Source organism: Bactrocera dorsalis, chromosome 3 (genome assembly GCF_023373825.1).
Source record: "Bactrocera dorsalis isolate Fly_Bdor chromosome 3, ASM2337382v1, whole genome shotgun sequence".
In the NCBI taxonomy this organism is placed as follows: Eukaryota; Metazoa; Arthropoda; class Insecta; order Diptera; family Tephritidae; genus Bactrocera; species Bactrocera dorsalis.
This window is the reverse complement of record NC_064305.1, coordinates 41,859,573-41,886,576: the sequence shown is the minus strand read 5'-3', so window position 1 is coordinate 41,886,576 and position 27,004 is coordinate 41,859,573. Positions and strand designations below refer to the sequence as shown.

Here is a 27,004-nt window from a genome sequence, read left to right as displayed (position 1 = left end):
GTGAAGATCTCCGTTTGTCGGTACGTCTTTATTGACCGCATGTATATCCCGTTTGAGCATGATTTTATTATACCTTTTTTTTCTCTGACGGAAGTAAAATATAGTTATAAAACTAATTGAGTCTATGACCTAGAACATAACTTATTAAAATACAAAGTTGAATTTTTATTCATTCACGATTTTGTCTAATAATGAATGTTGAATTCTGTCGCAACATTAAAAAAAATGTCAACACCTGAAGGTATTTCCCCGACTTTGATCCTTATATCCGAACCTAGCCCTTCCTTACTTATTTTATTTATCTATAATACAAAAAATCCAATTAGGAGTTTACCTCTTAAAAAACAAATGTTTTTAATTCAAATCATTTTATTGTATATTGATGTAATAGTATATAAATTTATAGGACAACTGTGGGCGTGATCTATTTCCATTCATTTCAACTTGATAAACTGTAAAAAATGAACCAAAGACAGTATTGATTGCAACTATTTTGTAAAATCACGAGCAGAAGGAACGATGGATCGTGAGAGCCTTAGCGAATGGGCTAAGGATAAACCACTTAGTATTCTACAACTTGATCCCGCAGATAGAGCTGTACTAAGAATAGCAGGTAAATAAGTAAAACAAATATTTGATTGATTGTTAATATGTTTTCGTTATTTTGTAAGCTTTAGATCTAAATTACTGCGTCATATATTTGATATATTGTTTTACCCCTTTTTCGAATATGTAGCTTGACAAGAATTTGTTTTTTTTTTCTTTATGCCAAAAGTTGTTCATATTACTCTGAAATAAATACAACCAGACATTTACAAGACACTACCCGCTTTAGCAATTTGTAAGATTGAAAGTCGTGAAAATATTTCCAGCCTCTGCCTCCCCGTGGTAGTGCGTAACCCTGCCATATCAATACACTACTCTAAATACGAGGTTAAAAAAATATAATAATAATAAAAAAATAAAAAATAATTTTAATTTTACACCACCACTCATAAACTTATGGTTTAGTTATGACACTTTATAGGTTTTCGGTCAATGGCGTTTTGTGGGCGTGACAGTGGTCCGATCACGGTCATCTACAAACTCGTAATCTTTTTTATGCTAAGGAACCCGCGTACCAAGTTTCATCAAGATATCTCAATTTTTATTGTATCACGATCACGTTTGCCAATTCGATCAACGCTTCCACTCTATTCGGTTTATAACAAAAAAAAAACAATGAAAACTTAATTTGTGTTTAGCTTACAAATCGTGATTAAAAATGAAGATCTATGCCCGGTTTCAGGTCCATACTTAAGTTTTGCTTAATATAAAACATAAATAATTAGATGTTTCACATAGTCTCATAAAGTTATAACGGTCCGAAAACATTTGGGGTACTCACAACGTGTCATAATGTTATAAGTCATTAACAAAAGTTAAGACAAAATACAATGGTTGTGAACACGTCGTTATAAATTTGTTGTCGTAAATTACTTATCAATCAGGTTGGAAGGCATGTGATTTGCTTTTGTCTAACAGCGCATTTTCTTAGTTAAATTGTTTTTATTACACATTTTTATATTACCTGTATAACATTATATTGCTCCATTATTCCGAAAACCCTCGACAAAAGAAATTTAAATTTAAACACAAATGTAACCAAAACACAAAAGCAAACTGCAGTAAACAGAAATCAGCTGATCAGTTATGACGAACCGAATACATAGCGTTCAGAGTCGTATTTGCGTAAACTTATTTTAGTATGCAATCCAACAACAAATTTTTTACACTAGTATAAAAACTTATGTGTGAGTATCCCAATTGAGAATTGTAATTGTGTAAACACATTTTTGTATGTAAGCCAACAACAATTTTTTTTTAAACTAGTGTAAAAATTTATAATCTTATGATTTTACGATGCTTTATGACAGGTTGTGAGTACCCCAATTGTTTTACAATTCATACTTAAGTTATGCTTAAGTACGGAAAATGGGAGACTTAAGCAGTGCTTAAGTAACAGCTGATTCTTGTTTTCAACTGTTTTGAATTTTCAGTTATTTGTCAAAAGAAGAATAATCTATATATATATAAATGATTCCCGTTTTCCGTTGTCACGGCATCACGCGTGAATGGCTGGACCGATTTCACTAATTCTTTTTTCGTTGTATTTGTTATTATTAGAAGGTTCTTATGTAAAAAAAAATTTAGAAAGTTGCCGGAAACAGTCCTTTTCTTTTTCCCATACAAACGTTTTATTTTGTATATACATACATACATATCTAAGTAAAAATGAATGTTTGTTCAGAAAAAAAAAACTTTCATAAGAAAGAGTCGAAAAATTGGAAATTTCCAAAAATTGACTTTTTCATACAATTCATTTTTCTTTTGTTTTTCAATATTTTGATTTGTAAATTATTTAAATCGTTTTTGAAAATTATTCAGTGAAAACTTTATGTGTGTTTCAAACGAAGTGATCAATTACAGATTGAAATTTAGAATGACTGTCGATTGTCCTCCAGTGGGAAATGATGGAGCTATATTTCTATCACCGACGCAAACATTCGGCTTTATTGCGACTAGAGAGTACTTAAACACTTCTCAGAATTAGTTGTTTTTGTTGGATTATGAACTTGCGAGCACCTACTTTGCAACTCAACGGTGGATTTCCCTGAGCCTAAATTCAGCAGTATTTTCCCCAAAAAAGCAATGCTTTGTTGACACACGAAATGCTTTATGATACATTTTTTTTTAAACTAACGCAAGTTGCTTCACAAAAATGCTATATCTCATTAACTAATAAAGGGTGATTTTTTAAGAGCTTGATAACTTTTTAAAAAAAAAAAAAACGCATAAAATTTGCAAAATCTCATCGGTTCTTTATTTGAAACGTTAGATTGGTTCATGACATTTTCTTTTTGAAGATAATTTCATTTAAATGTTGACCGCGGCTGCGTCTTAGGTGGTCCATTCGGAAAGTCCAATTTTGGGCAACTTTTTCGAGCATTTCGGCCGGAATAGCCCGAATTTCTTCGGAAATGTTGTCTTCCAAAGCTGGAATAGTTGCTGGCTTATTTCTGTAGACTTTAGACTTGACGTAGCCCCACAAAAAATAGTCTAAAGGCGTTAAATCGCATGATCTTGGTGGCCAACTTACGGGTCCATTTCTTGAGATGAATTGTTGTCCGAAGTTTTCCCTCAAAATGGCCATAGAATCGCGAGCTGTGTGGCATGTAGCGCCATCTTGTTGAAACCACATGTCAACCAAGTTCAGTTCTTCCATTTTTGGCAACAAAAAGTTTGTTAGCATCGAACGATAGCGATCGCCATTCACCGTAACGTTGCGTCCAACAGCATCTTTGAAAAAATACGGTCCAATGATTCCACCAGCGTACAAACCACACCAAACAGTGCATTTTTCGGGATGCATGGGCAGTTCTTGAACGGCTTCTGGTTGCTCTTCACCCCAAATGCGGCAATTTTTCTTATTTACGTAGCCATTCAACCAGAAATGAGCCTCATCGCTGAACAAAATTTGTCGATAAAAAACATTTCGAACCGAACACTGATTTTGGTAATAAAATTCAATGATTTGCAAGCGTTGCTCGTTAGTAAGTCTATTCATGATGAAATGTCAAAGCATACTGAGCATCTTTCTCTTTGACACCATGTCTGAAATCCCACGTGATCTGTCAAATACTAATGCATGAAAATCCTAACCTCAAAAAAATCACCCGTTAGTTATAATCCAACTAATAGAAATCATATAGATGGTAGTAGTAGTATTATCTATGTATCAGCCACAGTGGACGGGTCCTCTAGTAAGAAATGAAATAGTATTTTTTATGAAAAAATATGGAATCAAATATTTTTTTTTAATAAAATACTGAATTAAAATGTGGGACGAGCCACAATACATTATAATATTACATGTCAACATTTAATACAACATGGCAACATCATGTCAGCAAGTCAGCTGCGCCTGGCTTACAAGCAACGCTGAAACGAATACGACACAAAACGAAACAAGGAATACATAGTTAACCGTAAGGCTTGAGGACGCCCGCGGTTATTACTATATAGGACTACGCATCATACGAGCAGTTCTCTTCTCCTGCTAACAGCCACCGAGTGCGCATCACACCATAACCACCACATAAAAATTTTGCAACATCCCTCTACCCTACCTGTGTGCTGATACAACCAGGATTGTAAAGGATTGTATCACAATCTCGTTTGCTATCTCGCTCTTATTCGGTTTATTCGATCTAACACGTACATACATATGTTTATCTGCGTTTTCTGTTCAGCGATCTGGCACGTTTTTTAGTCTACTCCGTTACAATAATGAAAAAACTTTAAAACCAGTACACAGTCGTCGGTCTTGTATGAAATCAGCGGCCAAAAATACTTCCACTGCCTATACAAGGTGCGTTCCAAAGAAAACAGGACTTAAAAAAAAGAACAAATGGTTTTTTTGGCAAAATCAATTTATTTTATTCAAAATAGTCTCCTTCTGCTTCAATACAGCTTTTTGCACGGTTCAATAGCATGTCGAACGAGTGTTTTAGCTCGTTGGCCGGTGCAAGTATTTTAAATGGCCTCTACGTCTGCATAATGCTTTCCTTTCACACATGTTGATCGTCATTTATGTCCTCACGACCACTTTGAAAACGTTGAAACCACTCGTGCACTCTGCTACAGGATACGCAATTATCGCCATAAACTTGTTTCATCAATTGAAACGTTTTGGTAAAAGTTTTACCAATTTTAAAACAAAATTTAATGTTGGATCTTTGTTCGAAGCTCATTTTCGCACCAATAACACAACGATACTGATACTTACAACGCAATAACTTCTCTTCCAATCAATGAAATGTCATGAAGTTCTCACTGGACAATCGGTAAAGATAGCAGATTCTAACGCACCAGTCGACATATAGATGACGCCACCAGGGGGCGCTAGATTCAAATAGTCCTTTTTACTTTGGAATGCCCCTTGTATAAAATTGACACTTTTGCCAAAGCTTTTCAAAATCTCCATCTCCCGTTTCCCACACCGCCACCCCCTATAGTAACTAATTTTAAAAAATAAAATAAAAATCAAAAATTTGATAAACGAAATAAGGCTGTATTAAAAAATTATATTAAATTAAAAAATTTGATAAACGAAACAAGAATTTTTTGGAATTTTATTCAACTAAATTAAAAACTGTTAACTGTTGTTAACTCGGCTATAATCGCGTAAGCGGTGTCTACACCAATTAAGAAGGAAGAAGAAAGGAATCGGTTTAGTATGTTCTGATTTGTAGCGACCCAGAACTAACGGGTAAAAAGCCATTTTGATCTTAACAAAGTACGTAAGCAGTTGTGCGATTTAATAAGGACAGCGTGCTATTTAAAATCAGTAAGGAAAATAGTTTTACTAAAACGTGTTTTTTGCAGAGATAAGGCAAGAATAATACTTTTGGTTTTAATAGCAATCAATTTAAACCTGATTTTTCTTTTTATTTTACCGATATAGGAAATGCTAAGCACTGCGATCCGAAAATTCAAGAACATATTAAATATTTAGTGAAACAGGGGAATTCGTACAGAAAAGTAACGAATTTACTGAATACTTCCAAAACACTGATTGAACAGGTTGTAAAATGGGTTTCCCAGATTGAAACACTCGCCAGGAAGTCAAAAATAGCGTTGTTTGCCAAGAAAATTTAGTTTGCTATGTTAAGAAAAATCTATTCATTTCGTCTAAACTTATAAAATGTAATTTGACCCATCAACTAACCGCAAAGTACTTATAAAGGAAAATCTGAAGAGCCGAAGCACGAGAAAAGGGATTATGTTGTCAAAAAAGAACGTGCAACAAAAGCTTAAGTTTGCCTAAGGACATGTTCTTTGGCCTAAAGAAAAATTACGTAACATTTTCGGGTTTGACGAAACAAAAGTCAACTTATTTAATTCTGATCGAGGTATTCATTATGTAAGAAGACCGAATAATGCTGCCTATAACCCTAAGTATACGATAAAGACCGTTAAACATGTTGGCGAAAACATTATAGTTTGGGTATCATTTTCATACAATGGTCTGGAGTCGTTGCATAGGATACAGGGGACTATGAAGGCAACCGATTATGTGGCAATGCTACAAGAATTTATGCTACAGTACCTTGAAGACAATATGCCACTTACATAGGTGGATATTTATGCATAATAAGTAATTAATATTATCACTTCTCATTGAAAACTAGTTACTTTGTTTACTTAATATTGTATTTTTTTATAAATCACGAAGTGTCCTGCATGCAATGCAAATAAAATACAAAACATAGCAAAATTTGGGCAAAACTGTAAAAAAACTTATTTTTAATTTGTCCTCAATAAATTTGATTAGTTAGTTGCCGTTGATTTCCCCACATTTTTGGATGTACGTTAACTTCATCAACCGTCCTTATTATTTTTCACATAACTGTATTTCGCTGTTGATTGTACCCCATGTATCGAATGAGCTGCTTCTTTTACCACAACCGCAAATTGTTTGCCTCACAAGAAATTTCTTTGGAAATTTTGTCACATTTTTGGCTTTGAATTTTTCAGCAAAATTTCTTCGAAAATCGGATGTGTAAAATACTTATCCAGGTAGCTGAGAAAAGTCCGCTAAAACACAGGTCTCATCGTCCATTAGGTAGCAATTGTAATGCAAGAAATGGTTTTAGGGTTAGATCTCTACCTCTTCGGGAATTTTCTTAAAATATCACTGCGGTTTCTTATGAAAGATTTTAATAGTTTTTTCGCGCACTTCAAATTCGCTTGCCATTTTCGCGTTAAATAAATTTTTGTGTACTCTAAGGTACGCATAACATTTCCTGACATTTATTTCAGTGCTACTAAGATAATTTTTTTTTATTTGAAATTTTTAATTGCACAGTATGGATAAAAATGTAAAGGACAATTTTATTCGACGCACTCCTTATTCTCCTAAATTGACAGTTTGGTGTTGTTTTTGGTCGTGTGGAATCATCAGTCCGTACTTCTTTCGAAATGTAGCTGCTGACACCGTTACTGTCAATGGAAAGCGACATTGAGTGGACTCCAAGAGGTTGTGATCATTAGACTACTTCTTGTGGGGTTATTTGAAGTCACTGATCTTTAAAAATAATCTACACTAACTTCAAGCTTTAGAAGTCAATATTGAACAGGCTATTCATAACATACGACTTGATTTAGTGGAAAAAGTACTCGAAAATTGGGTTCACGGTATTCGTTCCTACAAAAGTAGATGCCATTTGAATGATGTTAAATTCTGAACTTAATTATATAGATTGGACTTTATATTAATTAAAAAAAAAACCTTTGAATTTTCTTGATAATTAGTTATTTTTAAAAAGGAATCATATCACTGTTATTGGAAACCCTTTATATACATATATATAATATCTATAGATACACTTACATAAATACTGAACCGATTTTGGTAATATGTATATTAGGGTGTGTCATTCTGAGGCAACCTTTTTTTTCAACTGAAAAAGAGGCTCAAAACTTTCGAAAAAGTGTAAAAAAAAGTCACTCAAAAGATGAGCTCTTAATATTAATATTAAGAGGTGCCTATTTCAAATTTTCTGTTTTCCATATAAATTACATGGAAAAAAAAATCATTTTTTTTGTGGTGGTTATTGTGCGGAGGTTTTATATGTGCCCCGATAGCTGCCCGTAGGGATGGTAAACTCGATTCCGATTCTACTCGAAAATCGAGTTTTCTCGTAAAATAATCGATTTTTTGTAATCGATCTCCAGTAGTGGAAGTCGATTAAGAATCGGTTCTTGACATTCGAAAAATCGATTATTTTACGAGAAAACTCGATTCTCGAGTAGAATCGGGATCGAGTTTACCATGCCTACTGGCAGCCATCGGGGCACATATAAAACCTCCGCACAATAACCACCAAAAAAAAAAAATGATTTTTTTTCTATGTAATTTATATGGAAAACAGAAAATTTGAAATAGGCACCTCTTAATATTAATATTAGGAGCTCATCTTTTGAGTGACTTTTTTTACACATTTTCGAAAGTTTTGAGCCTGTTTTTTAGTTGAAAAAAAAGGTTTCCTCAGAATGGCACACTCTAATGTATGTATATAGCACACTCTTCTGTTTGATGCAACTTAAAACTTACGATAGTTTAACTGACTTGCTGAAATAAAATATTCATGTTCTTACAAATTCAATCGAAATAACTTCACTTTCTTTGATTTATATCCAAAGTTTATTTTCTTGTAAATAGTATATAAATAACCCGAAATCCCACATTTACTGAAAAACATCATTTTTACCGATTTACAGTTTTAACAAATTCCTATAAATCAAATCAATCGAAATAACGAGATGGTGCATTATCGCACTTCTTTGTTCAATAAATGCAGACTTAATAAAAATCGAAGAATTCACTTTTAGAGCCTCACAAAACGACGCGTATCTTAAATACTAATAAATATTTTGACGTGAAATTTAGCATAGATGTACTACCAATTTATAGAAAAAAAATTACCGATTCGCAGAAATGCGAAGTACAATGTCGTTTGAACTCCAGTGTGAAATGATGAAGCCATGTTTCTCACTCAAACACTCCTCAGAATCAGCAATTCGTTGCTTTTGTTAGATTATGAGGCAGGCACTTTGCACATGGCGTTCACCTCTTTAGGGCGTAATTGTCCTCAGTACTCATTTCGCTTCTTTCCAACTTAGGAAACCTCTTTTCAACGGTTGACTTCCCTGATGCAGAGCCTAAATTTAACAGTATTTTCCCCTAAAAAGCAATGCTTTATTAACACACGAAATGCTTTATGATCCATTTTTTTGTAAACTAACACAAGTTGCTTCACTCATATCTCATTAATTAATACGAGGTTTGACAATTAAAACTGTGAAACAAGTCAACTATTGCCAAGTTCTCGAAAGATTGCGAAAATGAGTCAACAGGGTGCGCCCAGATATCGCTCATAACTGAATCCTTCATCACGACAACCCGCCGTGTCATTTGGCCTCTAAAGGGATCGCCGTGTTGCAACAGCCGCCTTATTCGCCCGACATGTGACGCTGTGACTTTTTTTGTTTCCTAAAACGAAATCGGTGGTCAAAGGAACCCATTTTGAGTCGATTACGGACATCCAAGCGACCGTGACGAGGGTACTCGCGGACATCCCAGTCGAAGCGTTCCAGAAATGTTACGAAGCATGGAAAACGCGCTGGAATCGCTGTATAGCTGCCCAAGGGGACTACTTTCAAGGGGATGACAGAGTTGTAGAATAATTTTCAAATACACGGTTTTTATGGAATCAGTCTCATTACTTAATTGTCATACCTCGTAGTTATAATCTAACTATTAGAAATCATAAAGATAGTAGTTTTAGTGTTATCTATGTATTAACCACAGTAAAGCGTGAACGGGTCCTTTAGTAAATAGTAAAGAGTAAAACGAAGAACAAAAACAAATAAACACACAAAATAAAGTTTAAATTATACCAACTTCAGTATGACACGTCGTGCTCTGTGCTATTGAACTATAATTATAGCGCCTACTAAGCATTTTTCTAAAAAGGAAGAAGTCGCACGGTGCCATATCAGGTGAATATGGGGAGTGGTTAATGGTTAAAATGTGATTTTTGGTCAAATAATTGTCCTTCGAATGTTGGATTCGGAGTAATTTTTGGTTGTCAGTCAATTTGTGCTGAACAAACCGTGCACACATTTCGTAAGCCCAAATGTTCGGTAAAAATGCGATAGATTGATGTTTTGGAGATGTTCAATTCCATTTCCATGAATTTCAATGATGATTTCGAATGATTTTTGATGAATTCACGCACAGTTTCGATGGAATTTCCAGTGATCACGGATTTTCTTTGGTCCACATGTTGGTCGCCTTTTATGTCCTCACGACCACTTTGAAAACGTTGAAATCACTCATGCATTCTGCTACGGGATAGGCAATCCTCGCCATAAACTTGTTTCGCCAATTGAAACGTTTCAGTAAAAGTTTTACCAATTTTAAAACAAAATTTAATGTTGGCTCTTTGTTCAAAGCTCATTTTCGCACAAACATACTGACACTTGATGACTCAAAAGTCCTTTTTACTTCGGAAGCTCCTATGATTTTTGACTTGTTTGCATGTCAAACTCATAAACACATGTCTCATAGGCAGTTCGCATATCCAAAGAGACCTGTTTACAGTACTCTGTTTGAAAAAAAAAATCAGCAATCACGGGACGATTTAAGCAACAACGTGTTTTTTTACCCAAAATACCCACCAAAATTATCCGAACGGACTCGCGAGAGTTATCGAGTTCTCCTGCCATCTCTCTTACACTTGCCTGACGATTTTCAAGCACCATATCCTTGACTTCTAATATTTTCATCAGTTGAAGAGATCGACCGTCTTTCAAGAATTTGTACCATACCACAGTGGATCCGCTAGTATGGAACAGCGGCCAAAAATACTTTTCTTGACATAGCGGGTTGAAATTCTCTCCAAAAATAAAGATAAGAAATAATAAAAAAAATTGACAAATCAAATTGACTATGTCCAATAGCTCCCATAGGAATGATCGAAACAAACTTAATAATTTTTTTTTTAATAAAATTGAAATTATTTTCTTTTATCTACATTGCAGTTATATTTTTAGAAAAATGTTGTTTACATATACATACATATCATCAAAAATCCTATATAAAAAAACAATAAAAGAAAAATGAAGGAAACAAAAATTATATAGAATCATCTAGTAATTCATAAACAGATTTCAACAAAGTCGACTTGTCTTTTTTTGGAAGTTGTCTCTGTCCTGTCATAAAGGGATCTGAGCGCAACAATAGTGCATTAATGACATCTGTGTTTGTTAAAGTACGTGACACTTTCCGACTGTGCTGAAGTCTACATTTTTTTATTTCCTTGTTATTGGACTCTGCAGCTTCCTCCGAAAGCTCTCCAATCGACACTAATGCGATTAGTTCTCGTTGAAGAGTCAGCAAAATCCAGTTGAGGACGGCCACGATGAGTACTTTCCTCCATCTGCTGCGATTTACACTGCGTGCGTTTTAACAAAATCGATTGCTCTTTATTCAGCCAACTAGATTGGTATTGAAGAACTGAAGATTTTTTCCGTTTATAATTCTTCCAAAAAGTTGAAATTGTTTTACAGATGTTCTCAACTTTTTTCGACAGATCGTTCAACTCTGTAATGTAGCCGTTGTTTTGAATATTCCCCTGCACAACTGAAATCAATTTCGTCAGTTTTTCTGCTTTGGTTCCGTGTTCTGTGCACCATATATTAAAAATATGCAGGCGTGTAAACACACACTTATGGGAAGAACCTACATCAAAAATTATTCAAAGCAAACATAAACAAAATTTAGATATTTATTTATTAACAGTTTTGCAAAAATATAAACAGCTACAAAAGACGAAGACAGACCAACACAGCACAATAGACAAAACGACAACTTAAACGGCCTTAGTATTTTTACGATTATACAGACATCTGCAAATTTCTGCAGATAAGTTTAACACATTCAAACCTTAAAAGTAAGACAAACACAATGACATACAAACCAATTTTTGGTTTTTTTGAAACACAACTAAAACTTCAACTAAACATAAAAAAGACGTTCACAAAATACACAAAATAGATACTATCGATAAAATTAGTTTTCCATGAAATACTTTACAAGGATGTTAATTATTAACATCTCGATTTAAAGTTAATACCTTCAACTTCAAAATGCATTTTAAATAATCCAATTCCGAGCACTCTAGCAAACATTTCTGTGGACATTTGACAAAACAACCTCTTTCAAAAAAGCAAATTTTACAGGAGAGCGAAAAAACATGTTTAAAGCTTTGCAGTAGATATACCTCTTACTATTAAAGGACGAAGTCAATTAAAACTGGATGCAGATCAATAAAGACGCGTTTTCCAATCAATTGATTTAAATTAAATATTTTACTTTTCTAGATAAATATAAATCAAATAAATAAGACTTATTGTCAAATGCTTTTTCTTACTGAAAATCAACTTACCTCATACAAGCTGTTTTGTCAAATTTGATTTGTGCAAAAAAAAATTCTTTTTTTATCTTATCTTGACTTGAAAAGCATTTTTTTTAGATATGCATTTGACAAAAGAACTTCAATCGAAAGAAGTTATTTTGTCAAACGCCAATTTTTGATTTTACTCAGACGATATATAGAGACAAGCTTTTTTGATAAATGTACGTTATGATTTTACGTTTGAAATTCCAACTTATTCGAGACAAGCTCTTTTGTTACCCCGAAAATTTGAAAAATTACGAAAGAAGTTGTTTTGATGACTCCATAATTTCTGAACTAAAGGTCCTAGGACAATGGCGATAAGACAGAAAAACGCGCCTTGAAAATTCATACATATGATAAAAATCCTGGAAAATTGTCTTATTTCGAGAGAAGTTGTTTTGTCAAATGTCCACAGATTTGATCTCTTTGAAGTTCGATTTTAATTTGACAAAATCACTCTGCGCGCAGCTGCGTTGCGAAAATGAACACGTGTTCACGCTTTCAATGCTGTTTTTAGAAAGTCCCGTTAGGTTTTCATAAAAATGCGGTATGGTTTAAATTTTTTTTTGATTTTTGGCCTCTGACGGATCCACTGTGCATACGTAGGCTTGTGTTTTTGATAAAACTGAATCACCGCCTCCTCCAACATTCGCAACGATTCTGCACTCGAAAATTGGTTAGAAATACAAAATTTGTGACAAATTCTTTACACTACTGAGGTGTATTGACTTAATTAGCAGCTGTAAATAAATTGTTTTTTGAACATTTTCCCGGGGAATTTAATTACAATTTCCGTGAGCTTTTTTCAAACAATGTATACTATTATTTAAGGAGCGAGGATCACAACTCATTTCCCTGTAGCCAGCTATTGAATGCTAAGCTATTAAGCTATTAGTGCCATCTTCGGTTTAAAAAAATTTGGATTAACTATGCCTTCATCAAGCAAATAAATAAGCACTCTAAATTACTAATTAGCAAATATTATATGTAGTATATAGATTCGTAAGGTTATTTATGTATCCCCCTTAGTACCAGAACTGGCCAGAAGTTATTTATTTGCGACTTGTTTGTACTTAGAAAACGTTGATTTAAGTTTTCTACATACATACATATGTGCATGTATTGTTTTTTGCGGAAAGCTCACTCTTATAATATAAATAAGTAAAATTGGTTAAAATTATTGAGAAGTGCGATAACTCACGAAATTGACCAATATCAATAAAATTTATTGTGCGAGATCACCCAAGCATTTCTATTACATACCATAATCACGTCTACTTTCCATATAACAAACTTTTAAAGTCCATGTGGTTCATTTTTTACAAAACGCCAAAAATGGTCCAATTTGGACTATAACTTTTCAAGGATCGAAACACCAAAAATTTGAACCCCAGAGCATATGGTTGATTTTTTACCGAACATATCGTTCAATCTGATCTAGTACTGAAGTTCGGGATACAATTTTTGTGATGACAGTATGCCCTAGTGCCATATAGAGGTACAATTTGTTCCATATTTTCCTAAGCCGACATATACCGGATGTAAATATTTTTGAATTCTGGTCTACCGATTCTATTCATCGAAGTGTAAGGAAGCTTAAGAAATTCAGAAAAAAATGTCTTTCTAGTAACAGGATATTCTCTTGCCTTCTTTTAATTAACGGAAATTCCATATATCACTTTACTTTGCGAGAGTATACATAAAACGTTCTGTCACACTCCATCTTAGCCCTTACTTGTTATAGCCTGAACAGGTGCAATCAAGTCAAATTTTTTTCTAATTCTTAATTAAAATTATATTTAAACTATATTAAATTATTAAAATTAACGGACTTTATATTTAAAAGTATTCGGTGCGATTGAAAGTGAAATATCTGAAGCTTCTCTACCTCCAACCTTTACGCACCAATTAAATTTAATGGAACACCAGCATAGCTTGCTGTGCACAGTTACACCTTATATACACTTATAACTCGTAGCCTTTATTCAAAACCAAACGGGGATGATCGGTTGACAATGATGATGCGCAATGGAATTGGTTACATACATACTAAAAATTGTACACTTATGTATATATCTCCAAACCGTGTCTTGCTTCGTCACTACATAATACTTTTTCCCTTCTAAATCACAGACTGTATGAATAAGTCCACACTAGATCTTAATATTGAATTTTTGTCTATGATGTTAAAATTCCGACAGTAAACAACTCCAACGACAGCGTTTTTAGTAGTTTTTAACATAAGATTGTATGTTGGGTGGTCTTGGTTACATAATCGTACTGTATTATGAAATGCCCCTAGTTTTGATTCTGAATACCAATTACAGGTTTTGTATCTTAATTTGACTTTAAACATTTTGGTATTACAAATTTTTAAATTTGTGATTTTTCATTATAATGAATATTTTGGGTAAAGTGGAACAGTATTTATGCGAATATATTTCCTAATTATTCCCGTAATTAAAAGGTATAATGTTCACATTTGTAGTGCGAGGGTCTTAAGTGTTGGGTGAATTTTTATATCTGTATTTAACTTTTGAATAATTAGAGGAAGTTGAATAAACCCTAGTTCCGTGCCTTTGAACTGCAAATGTGGATTTTTCAGTTGACTTTGTATATTACACATATAACATCACTTACTGGGGTATTGAAGTATTTTCTATCAGATATTAGACGGAAGTATTAAGAGTTTAACCTTCTCTTAACCATTTTTGGCAATTAAATGTCTTCTTATGGCAAGCTATAGAAATTTATGTTAAAAGTTAAAATGAAGCTAAAAGCATAAATAATTTCGAATAATTTAAACTTATTTCAAACAAACATTTGTTTCATACCAGTATTATGATCATTTATTTTTTTAAAAAATTAACCGCTCAGTTGCGATTTTTAATAGTTAGTTTGTCTCCTCGTACATAACAAAAAAATATTAACAGTAATTTAAATTTTTCTTTAAATAAGTTCATTTGTTAGTATATTAATATTGTTTTTATTTATGTTAATAATAATTTTTGTACTTTAAAATGACCGGAGTAAATAAGAGTTGTGTTCGTTAGAAAAACGAAAATTATTATTTAAGTATATGGGAGTTGGGGATAGTATCGCGTCGAGTTTATCCATTTTTGCCAATACTGCATACTATTAACATGTCACATACCAATAAAATGTTCCCAAGGTTTCTTTAAAGTACCTCACATACCATCATAACCAAATGGAATAAAGTCAGCTGGATGTTGGAAAATCCTGATATTATATAGGGGCCAGGTCTTTTTACTTATTTGCCAAAGAACTTATATACCAAGTATCATCAAGATATCTCAATTTTTGCTCAAGTAGCAGCTTGGACGTATGCACGGACGGACAGACGGTCTGACGTATATTCAGACAGCTACTAGAATTTCAACCCGTCTCGTAATTTTTATCATTTATGTGTATATGTAACCCTATATTTATCTTGACTCGTTTTAGGTGATAAATACAACCGTTAGGTGAACAAAACTAGTATACTCTGTAACAACATGTTGCCTAGGGTGGGTCGATTCCGGACTTTTTTCGATTCGGTATTTCTAATAGTGCGGAAAAGTTGCCTTGGTACTTCCTGATTCCAATGCAACTTTTTGTTTTGAGATCGGATTGCATCTTCAACCCGAACCTCGGCCTTGAAATTTCGGAAATTCGCCTAAAATCGTGAAATTGTCTACCTAGCACCTGAAATACGCATCTCATGGCAAAATGTATAAAACAAAAGTTATTTGTCACGTCATTTGCTACCGAAATGGTATATGTGATCATGGCCGTAGGACGAACCGTTCCCGAGATACGAGCGAAAAGGCGGCGCGCCACAGCGCAAGGTGAAAATCGGTTTGCGGCCACACTTCTTGACGTTAATTTCGCCGAGTGCTATCACTCACATTCATTCACCTACGCCAAAGGACACGTTCGGATATTTTTTCATCGAGTTCCTTCACTCTTGTCGTTGATTTCGCCAGGTGCTATCACTTATATTCTCTCAACAAAACACAGAACTCAAAATGTCTGTATCTAAATTTAAATTTAGACAGAAATGTCCTGTGTTTGGCATATATCCGTACAATCTCTCTGAGTCCCAGTTACCTACTTACCAGGATGTTCTTTTGTGTTATCAGTTTGAAAGATTTGGTATAGGGCGACTCCGAGGCGACAACTATGAACCTAGGAGTAAAGAGGTTACAGAAATAGTTGCAAAAAAGGCTGAAAATACTCTCAAAAAGTCATCTATTCCGATAGTTTCACACACCAGAGTTGTACAAATGCTCACCACATACCATAAGAAATTTCTGACTCTTAAACAAATGTTTTTAAGGAACCCAATAGGTTTGAGCTCTAAAAGAGACGACTTTGTCTCTTCTGCCGGAAAATTATTTGACATCGCTGCTTGTAAATGCATTTATTTTTCTTCTTGCACTTGTCCAAAGGAAAGGAAAGTTCCTATCAATGAACAACCATTTCTCTTGGACCAGAGAACCACAAGAATTGGTCGCATTGGAAGTGTTGATCTACCTGAAACAAAAAAGATTACAAAGAAAAATGAACGTAAAGAAAAGCTTTCAAAACGTCATTCAACATCAACACTTGCCAGAAAAGTATCAGCTAGAACACGTGACCATTCAGATCAGCCAGACTCTCATACAGACGAAAACAATGTAGGCGCGTCGCACATTGATTCTTCGAAAAACGATGGTGATGATGAATTTTCTCTTCCGTCCTCTAAAACCAAACAAAACACACTAGTATTACAACACACTGCTTTAGCTGCCCAAAGATTTGGAGTAAGTGATAGAGTAGCGGCCTTGATTGTTTCATCGGCTTTTCTGGATACCAAAAAAGCAGGTTTGATAACAGAGGATCAGGCTAGCTTTGTCACTGACAAATGCAAGATTAGTCGGGCAAAAAAAAGTGTTGGTGTTAAGCTCCAGAACACCGAAAGTATTGACTCCGTATATGGGCTGTATTTTGACGGCCGCAAAGACAATACACTTACACAAGTCAGCGAAGGTGAAAAGTACTACCGCGACACTGTCAAAGAGGAACATATTTCTCTTATAGCGGAACCTGGTTGTCATTACTTTGGCCACGTCACTTCTTCTTCCGGGTCAGCTGAGGATGAGACGCAAGCTATATGGCAACATTTACAAGACAATTCAGTTGATGTGGAACATCTAGCAGTTGTCGGTGCTGATGGCACCAACACGAACACAGGTTGGAAAGGTGGAATCATTCGGAAACTAGAAGAAAGAATAGGTAGGCCATTACAGTGGGTTGTTTGTCTTCTACATTTCAACGAACTTCCATTCCGTGCTCTTTTCGAACACATAGATGGTGTCTCAAAGAGTCCAAATACATTCTCTGGCGACATAGGTAAACTGCTCCCTTATTGTGAGAAGTTGCTTGTTGTGTAAGTTGAAAGTTTTCCATCCTGCCAATTACCTTCTGAGTTATTAATCCGACCCAACTTAGCACAGACCAAGCTTATCTCTATAAAATATCAGAAGCTGTTATTTCCGGTCAATGTTCCTCAGATTTAGCGTCGATGCATCCAGGTAACATGTGCAAATCTCGCTGGCTCACCTGTGCAAATAGAATTCTGAGATTATACATTTCTACTGACAAACCAACAAAGGAAATAAAGATTTTGGTCAAGTACATACTTACAGTTTACTCACCTTTGTGGTTCTCAATAAGATTCAACAGTTCAATCAAAGATGGCTCGCGCCATCTCTATGCTGCAATTCAAAGGTCGAGATACTTACCCGCTAAACTGCGCAAGGTTGTCGATTCATCCATTCAACAGAATGCTTTCTTTGCTCTTCCAGAAAACATTCTCCTTAGTATGATGACTGACGAACGGATAGAAGTCAGAAAGTTGGCCCTTGACCGTCTTCTGGCAGCCAGAGAAGCAGAGTCTGACACCATAAATGGAAGAGTTAGATGTAATAAAGTGCCAAAGCTGAATTTCAAAGCTAATACTTATTACGATATGATTAACTGGAAGACTATTACCTTGACTGTTCCACCAGTTCTTTGTTCAGTTTCTAACGTGGCATTTGAGAGAATCGTCAAACTGGTGACAGAGGCATCTTCTAAAGTTATTGGCCCCCAATCTCGTGATCTTTTTATACGCTCTACACTGAAATCTAGGCAACAAGTGCCAAAGTTTAGTACAAAATCTGATTTTATCAATAAATTTGACACAGATTCAGACTAAAACAAGCCTGACATATGGTTGGTTGGTTGGGTTGGGCTTGGGAGGAACCCGAAGAGCAGTTACCTCCACGCCGTGGGTTCTGGGTGACCAATACAGGTTAGCTGAGAGCTGCAACAATTTTGACCTTGCGCTGTGGCGCGCCGCCTTTTCGCTCGTATCTCGGGAACGGTTCGTCCTACGGCCATGATCACATATACCATTTCGGTAGCAAATGACGTGACAAATAACTTTTGTTTTATACATTTTGCCATGAGATGCGTATTTTCGGTGCTAGGTAGAGAATTTCACGATTTTAGGCGAATTTCCGAAATTTCAAGGCCGAGGTTCGGGTTGAAGATGCAATCCGATCTCAAAACAAAAAGTTGCATTAACTTAGAATACCGAATCGAAAAAATTCCGGAATCGACCCACCCTAATGTTGCCCAAGTATAATAATTGTAATTTGTGCGCGGAAGACGTGATATTATTGGTGATTGTACTAAAAAAAAATAGTCGGTTGGTGGGTTGAAACAACACGTTTAATTATGTTTTAAGGTTTAACCTCTGAAAAAATAAGAGTGTTAAATTTCTCATTAATTTTCACATTATTTTATAATTTTAAAAATAAATATCAATCATCTTATTCATCTTATTTGTTATTCTTCTTTCTGTTGGAAGCGTATGGCATCTACTTTGTGACAAAAAAAGTATCCGGATAATTTGTTATTTTCTTGCCTTCAAAGTAATCCTCACTCTATGTAATACACTTATGCCGACGAATTCTCCAGTCCTCGAAATAATAAGCATTTTTTAAGATGATCTTTAACTACTTCGGCTAATTTTGTTTTATCTCTTCGATCGACTGAAAACGGGTTCTATTCCGATGATTGTTGACTTGTTTGCATGTCAAACTCATAAACCTTTTGTTTTTGATAAAACTGAATCACCGCCTCCTCCAACATTCGCAACAATTCTGCACACGAAATTTGGGACAAATTCTTTGCTCTACTGAGGTGTATTGACTTAATCAGTCGCTGTAAATAAATTTATCCACATTTACCCGGAGAATTTAATTACAATTTCCGTGAGCTTTTTCACACAATGTATACTATTATTTATAAAGGAGCGCGGATCACAACTTGTAAATCATTTCCCTGTAGCTAGCTATTGAATGCTAACTTATTAACCTATTAGTGCCATCTTTTATGATTATTACATATATTATTGAAGTTTTCTACATAAGTACATATGTGCATGAATTGTGTTTTGCTGAAAGCTCATTGTTATAATAAAAATAAGTAAATTTGGCTAAATAGATTGTAGGAGAATCTTAATTAACTCTTAAAAAAATTATGTATATAAATATTTATTATGGAGTTCTCTCTTATTGATATTGTAAAGTAGTTGGCTTTGATCGTAAAACATACCCAATAGTTACTCTTTAAATAAATGGCGAGTGACTCAAGGTTATGACAACTCTCAACGCAACTCGTCTGTTTTACTGGTATTAGTCAACCGTATAATCAGCGTTCGTTTTTATCTTTTACTCAGTCTGAAACGAACTGTCGTGTCGCACGTTTATTGAAGAAAATTGTTTATTGTACCAAACATCATATATTGCGTGTAAATAGATTTCGTTATTGAAATTAAAAAAAAAAACTTCCTTTAGATGAAAATAAGGTGCTAAATATATGTATTAAACAGTGAAAACTGCCGAATGTTGATTTTATACAATTGCAATGATAAAATAAAACTATTAATTAGTGAAATTGTGCTGACAAACGCTGATGCATACACCAAACAAAACCTTCGAACTTTTTCACAGATACATTTCTCTTTGTAGAAAACCTGTTGCATGTAGCTGGTTAATACGAATTGAAACGTAGTAAATTTCATTTCGTTTGTTATTTGTTTGCAACAGAGTAATTTTTATCGTTTATCGACGACAATGTCTGATTGTCGACGTTTTTCAATTATTCCATGTTATGAAAATTTCGATTTATTAATCAAAGTACGTGTTTTGTTTTTTAATTAAGGCATATTTTATTGAAAATAATGAATATAAATTAAGCTTTTTTATTTGCAAAATTTATGAAAAAGTTTACAATAAAACTTTAATATCTCGGAATTGCTTCGTACGGAAATACGATTATTCTAATTCAATGGACAATGATTAATTTCAAGATAATTTAATTTAAGAAAAATTTACGGACAGTTAAGTTAAATAAGTAAAATTAAAAAATTTAACCGAACCAAACCAAAATTAAACCGTTCCCAAAAAGGTTGAATATCTAAATTTGAAAGGATTCTAAATTTAAGACGTGATAATTTAATTTTGAGTAGTCTGAATAGATTTGGTAATGACATCCCACGCATATTATAAAGAACGATTGGGCTTCGATCCCAACGATATAAGCAATGAGCCGTCAATTGCGTCATCACCGCAGGTGCGAAAAAACTCGAAACACCATCACCCAGACAACCCACACAACCAAAACCACGCCAGCTCACAGAAACATGGTCGGCAAAATATTGCTTATTATTCACAGCATGCAGTTCAAATACCTGTTTTACAAGAAAAGGCAAGAATTGGAGATATTGATTTCAATGTGGAAACTAGTCCAGCAAAAAAAGCTAAACATTCCTCAGTGCCCTCACAGCAACCGTTGCCTGTGGGTGGCTATGAAGATGCTTTGACACAATTTAAAGGTAAATCAAAGCGATTGTTTTGTTTTGTTTCCGTCTTTTTAAGCCCCATTATAATGATATAATTTATATTCAAATATATATATACAAAATACTTTAGCTTTCCGTGTACAGATATTTATATAAATATATAACAATATGAATATATTTAAAATAAAGGTTCTACTTCAATGCATTACTAGTTTGAAAACTAAGGCACGGCTAACCTTTCGTTTAAATCTTTTCAAAACACAGTTTTATATTTGGTCTCAACTTTTGTCATTCTTAAATAAAACAAATATGAAATATTTGTATTTAGTTGGAAAGTTCTTATTATTCACTCACAGCTATGCATTTTTTCTTTACAGAATATATATGTATATACTACTATAATCTACATATACATACATATATGTATATATTAATTACGTGTAACGATTTTCCGGGGTTATCTCTTAAACTATTATACTAAACGAATTTTAGTAAAATTTAGCCCTAGTATCTTAAATTCTATGATTATAAGTTGATTGCATACAAATCTTCTTGAATATCCCGCCTGAAAACTTACTTAGTCTGAAATAACTGCTTTTTACATAATGAAGACTCATAATCCTTTATAATTTAACAGTATTTTGGTGATACTTTCTGTCGGTTGTTTTAAAAAATTCGTCCGCAGAATATTCAGTTTATTGTAAGATATATTAATTGTTTTAATAATAATTTGTGTGAGCAGATTTTAAACCTCTGTATATATTGGGGTGATTCAAAAAAAAATTTTTTTTTCGATTGGTACTCGGAAAAATAGGTTCCTAGACACCTCCAAGAAAGCCTCTCCAAAAACCTATGAGTTTCATCATTCATAATGATTTTTTTCATTAAGTTATAAAATCCATAAGAATTAAAAATTTTTCTCAAAAATAATCAAACTTTAACTATTAATATCTCTTAAACGGTTGGGTTTACGAAAAAATCAAAGGAGACCTTTTTTTAGGGCATTCAATTTCCTACAAAATCTAAGGAACAAGATATTAATTATCTGATAATAAGAAAAAAATAGAAAACTATATGCAGGAGGACCTTCCCGTTACAATTAAAAACTCATATTTGGAGAAAAAAAAAAACATTTTTTGAATCACCCTAGTATATACTTATGTATATGATCATTTTCTATTATACCAATATAATGACATCACCATGTAAGCGCCCCTTAATATTAAGTTTTGATTAAACCGACTGTATTGTCATGAATAAAAATAAATGTATATTCGCATGTTTAGATGGCGTCATAACGATTTTTTTAACAACTTGTGAGTGGTTTCGAAAATCGCTTACTCCTACTCATATGTTTCTGTTATTCATTGTCATTATTCATAAGAAGTCGATAACTACCGACTTCAAACCTCAATGTTACTTATAAAAAGAGGAAAGGTTTGTTGATTGAGAAAATAAATTCTCTTTTGCTCTCTCCAAGAGAATGGATTTGGGTATTTATTATGCAGTGCGTATTGAAATATATATGTGCATGGATTTTATGCACAAATTTAATTGTTTTTCAACTATAAAGGTATACGCTTTTTCAATATCACTATCCTTATTGACATTTCAGTTACTTCAAATTATGGTTTACTGATTTGTTTGCAAAATAATATTTTAATGCCCTAATATCGGCATCATACTATTACACTATTCGTCCTACAAAAGTTAGGAGAGTTGTTCCTAAATTCCTGATCTCAAATATTTATAAAACTATTATATTATTTATATGCCTTTAGAAATAAAAAAATTTTGATTTGTATTGGACATACATATACTATATAACTATGTAAAGAAAAAATCAGTTTATAATTTATAATGTAATATTTAGTTGATTGTAATTTATCATTGGTTGTAAATATACAAGTATAATAAATAGTTGTTAATTAAGTTGTAGCAACGTATATTAAAAAAGGCAAAATTATTAGAAAAGTTTAAGTTTGCTCTTACCCTTTCAATTTGTGTTAAAGGAGAATGGCCTACGATAATACCTGGAACTTATTCATGTAACAATATATTGTACAACTCAAATATACATACTTACAGAAATGAAATAATTATTTATCCCACATACATACATATTTAACGGGTACAAAACACGTTTTTATTTCTCTTCATAAGTTGACGAGAAAATATGGTATGGGTTTCTCTTCGGAGTGGCATATTCATACATGTGTTTGTATGACCGTATAACATTTACTTATATGGCGTTTAGGAGTTAAGAAACTGACGTCATTCACCAATGCAAGTTTAATATGGCGCTCGTTGTCATCAGTTATAAGTTTACGTAGGTGGATTGGAAAATTTAAAGTTTTAATAATAATAATGCATACTTATAAAATTAATCTACATACATATATTTCTAAAGTATTGTGAAGTTATTGTTTTCAATAAAACACACAAAATTTCTTGCTACAAAATCATCAATAATTTTTCCTATAAGAAATTTGGTGTAAAAAGAAATATTTTTAATATTTGTTTTTGTAGTTGGACTATTATTTCCTTCTTTAAAAACTTCAAAATCGAATATACTATGCGTCGTCCCAAAAATGGAAACATATATATAACATAAGTATATAAACAAGTAGGGACGACAGAAAATCGGTTGCAGCCAGAATTACTATAACATACTCTAGCAACTTCTATAACATAAAGTTGAATAAAATAGTTCCAGACGTATAATTTACTTAATATCAAATGGGTTGTGTTTTATTGCCCATCTTTACAATTATTACGTATTTTAAAAGAGGTATTGTTTTGGTTCCATTGCATTCATAAAGCTGCGTCATGAGTAAATCTGTAATGTGAAGTGTCGTTTAACAACAAGTAATTTTGTTAAAGGAAAAATAGAAAATAAAATTTTTTTATATAGTAAATATTTTCGATTCACTAATAGTTGATTGTAAACCCTTTATTCTTTGTTACATCCATACACCGACGTTACATACGGAATATTAGATCCTGAAGTTGTCTCATTAGGATTTCAACTTGATGGATTCGCTGTCGCTACAACTCGTTTAAGATCTCCCAAACAATTTTTTGTTTGAATTCAGGTCCAGTGTTTACTCTGGCCGGGACATTACGTCGATCTTTTCTGATGCAAACCGCTCTTAGGTAGTTTGGTCATATGTTTTGGGTCATTATCCTGTTCAAACTTCTTTTTTATAGACATTTTCTAGCTGACAAATGATAACATAGCCTACTTCAACAGTTTTACATATCAAGCTTAGTTTATTATGCTATATATCAAATATGTAGCACTGACACCATAAAAAAAAATTAAGTCCATACCATAATGCTCAGACCACCATGTTTAAAAATTTTGGTAGTGTGCCTGGAATGATTTTATGTGTTTGCCAGTGAACGTACAGACTTTCTAGACCCGGCTCCACCAAAACTAAGCAATTTTGTTTTCATTCGTTCACATCAGATTCCGCCATTTTGTAAACGGCCAATTGAAATATTCTTTCGCGAATATTATTCTTGCAGCCACATGTTTCTTTCAAAAATTTTTTATCAGAAAATTTGTAAATCACTTAAAAAATTTGTCACGATTATCTAATAATTTTTTTTTTTCATTTATTGACCCTAACGACAAGTTTTAATGAACAACTTGCTTTTTTAGAAAATATAAAAATGCGCAATAGAAAAGGCAGTGGGAGCAAATGTTACAGAATTTTTTCTTTTAATTTTCTTTTAATTTTTTTATTTGAGGAGATATCTTCATTAAGTTTGACAAGGATTATTGTTCGGAACAAATTAGCATATACTTATATTCCATACCAGCTGAACAATCAAAATCGAGGGTTTGTAGGAAATTTTTTATTTGGAAAGATAACTTCACAAAATTTGGCTCGAATTACTTCTCATGGCAACACTACAATCTTAGAATAAATTTTTTAGATCGGATTACTATAGCATATATGTATTTTATAAAAATTTTAATTGGGAAGCAGTGCACATATGTATGTATATACTTCGTGATCCGTTGATTTAACTATTTTAGCGGCTTATTACGATTTTTCAAGTTGATTAGAGATCCATGAAGTCAATTGAGAGTATTGGATCTGCCCTTTGCTGTCGTTCATCATCTGATAGTTGTCGGAATCAGAATTGAAACCAATAAAAAAAGTAGTAGGTGTCATGATTTCAGTATTACTGGTTTAATGTTCGGTTTTGGGTGTTACAGAAACCAATTTTTTTTTTTTTGGAAGGGAAAAAAATAATTGATTAAAGCGAAATTTCTAGGGTTTATATTTAAACATCATTCAAAATTTTTTTGAATATGAAATCTTTGATATTCGGCATGCAATATGCAGGTCGCAATTAAGTTATTTGTTAATAACTTATGTTCTAGCTAAACTAACAAAATTAAAAAAAAAATATATATATAAAATTCCAAAATTGTTTAAGATTAAAAAAAAGGTTTTTGACCAAAAAAATTGTACCTTATGTTGTTTAAACATATATTCAAACTTCTTCCATCTATAACTTTGGGGACTTATTCTTAGATATTTGAAGCTTTTGAAGCGGCTCCCCTTTAAAGAAGATTTACAAAACGTAATAAACGTAATTTAACACCCAAATACGTCTTTATTCATTCGATTCATTATTGTTATATCTTAAAATCTTCCTTTAATTCGAAACTCATTAAAAACTTTAATATGATTGTTTCCAAATGTATTTATTTGCATGTTTTGTCCCATTAGTAAACAGTTAATTCGAATATTGGTTTTGCGTATGTTCAAAAATTCAAACAGATTCCGTGACACCAATGAAAATTAGAATTGGTTTTGCAATGCTGGCAGCCAAGCAATTCTTGGATTCCACAACACTCCTGATTATATTGCTTACGTGGAGGAAAGGAGACATCAAAAAAACGTCTTACAAGTTCGAAAAAAATACGAATGGAAACTATTTATTGTATAGATTAATATTCTCTGGCATCATGACTGACATACATTTAAGATGAAATTCGGTAAAGTTCTAGATATTGATAACCAGCAGTTGCTATAACAAAAGACGTCCTTCGCCATTAACTATGATTTTATATTTATATTCAACCCTAACTAGAATACTATTAAAGTTTCATGGTTATGCATCCAAATATACAAAGTCGCTACTTTTGCTCCTTTGGTTTATAATGGCAAATGTGAATTTCGTTTTTTGATAAAGCAAATATGTTCATTTAGATACAACCAGCACAAATGAAGCACTCTGTTCACACATATCATCATAGAACGTACAAATAAATTAAATAAGATAGTTAACATAATTGTCATTTCTGAGGAATCTAAGTTATATTATTCACGAAAATACTTTGGGAGCTAACATAAAAATCATGAAAATAAACATGTCTAATCTAACAATCTAATAACAAGTTTCTGCATCGATATGTGACAAAAATAGGAATGTCGTTACATTTCTGCGTAAAATGATCATTACCTGGATTGGTTGTTAAATGCATACATATTTAAAAGAAGTATCTGTGTACCCACATTAAAATCTACCTATTGCTGTCAACATGAGGACAGTTATACTTGTACACCTAAAAATGTTCCTTTGTCTAAAAGTGCTCTTTTTAACTACATTTTAATTATTGGCAATAATTTCTATTTGTGCAGATCAATAAGCCACAATTATGCACTTATTTACTATATTATAAGAAGTTTGTAGTCATATGTGTAAATTGATATATATGGATGAATTTTTATTAATTTTTGTGTATTATTTTCAATATATTACTAGATGAGCGAGATGCTATTCAGAAGAAGACATTTACGAAATGGGTTAACAAACATCTTAAAAAGGTATGTTCTACAAATTTTATGGTATGTGTGTATGCATATTATCAATCTAAATATATGTATATTGAACTAAAAGACCTTCATTATTATGCTATATATTTGTGTTAAAAAAATCCCACAGTTATATTTGTATGTAAGTCTATTTATGTTCAATTTCTTTGATGGTTTAAGTGGCGGGCACTTTTGAAAAA

The 27,004-nt window shown here is 33.0% G+C and overlaps 1 protein-coding gene across 30 annotated transcripts in view; it reads left to right on the top strand.

The window, feature by feature from the left end:
• LOC105232556 (microtubule-actin cross-linking factor 1) overlaps positions 1-27,004 on the top strand; it is a 152,694-nt gene that overhangs the window by 10,019 nt on the left and 115,671 nt on the right. For 8 of the 30 annotated variants that reach the window (XM_049451130.1, XM_049451145.1, XM_049451146.1 and 5 more), the window contains exons 2-3: positions 407-613; positions 26,755-26,816. In XM_049451130.1, coding sequence (XP_049307087.1) covers positions 520-613; positions 26,755-26,816 — 156 coding nt within the window. In that variant the 5' untranslated portion in view covers positions 407-519. Of the gene's footprint in view, positions 1-406; positions 614-19,811; positions 19,969-20,463; positions 20,998-26,754; positions 26,817-27,004 lie in introns of those variants that run through there. The other 22 variants (XM_049451122.1, XM_049451117.1, XM_049451123.1 and 19 more) reach the window with 10 other exon arrangements.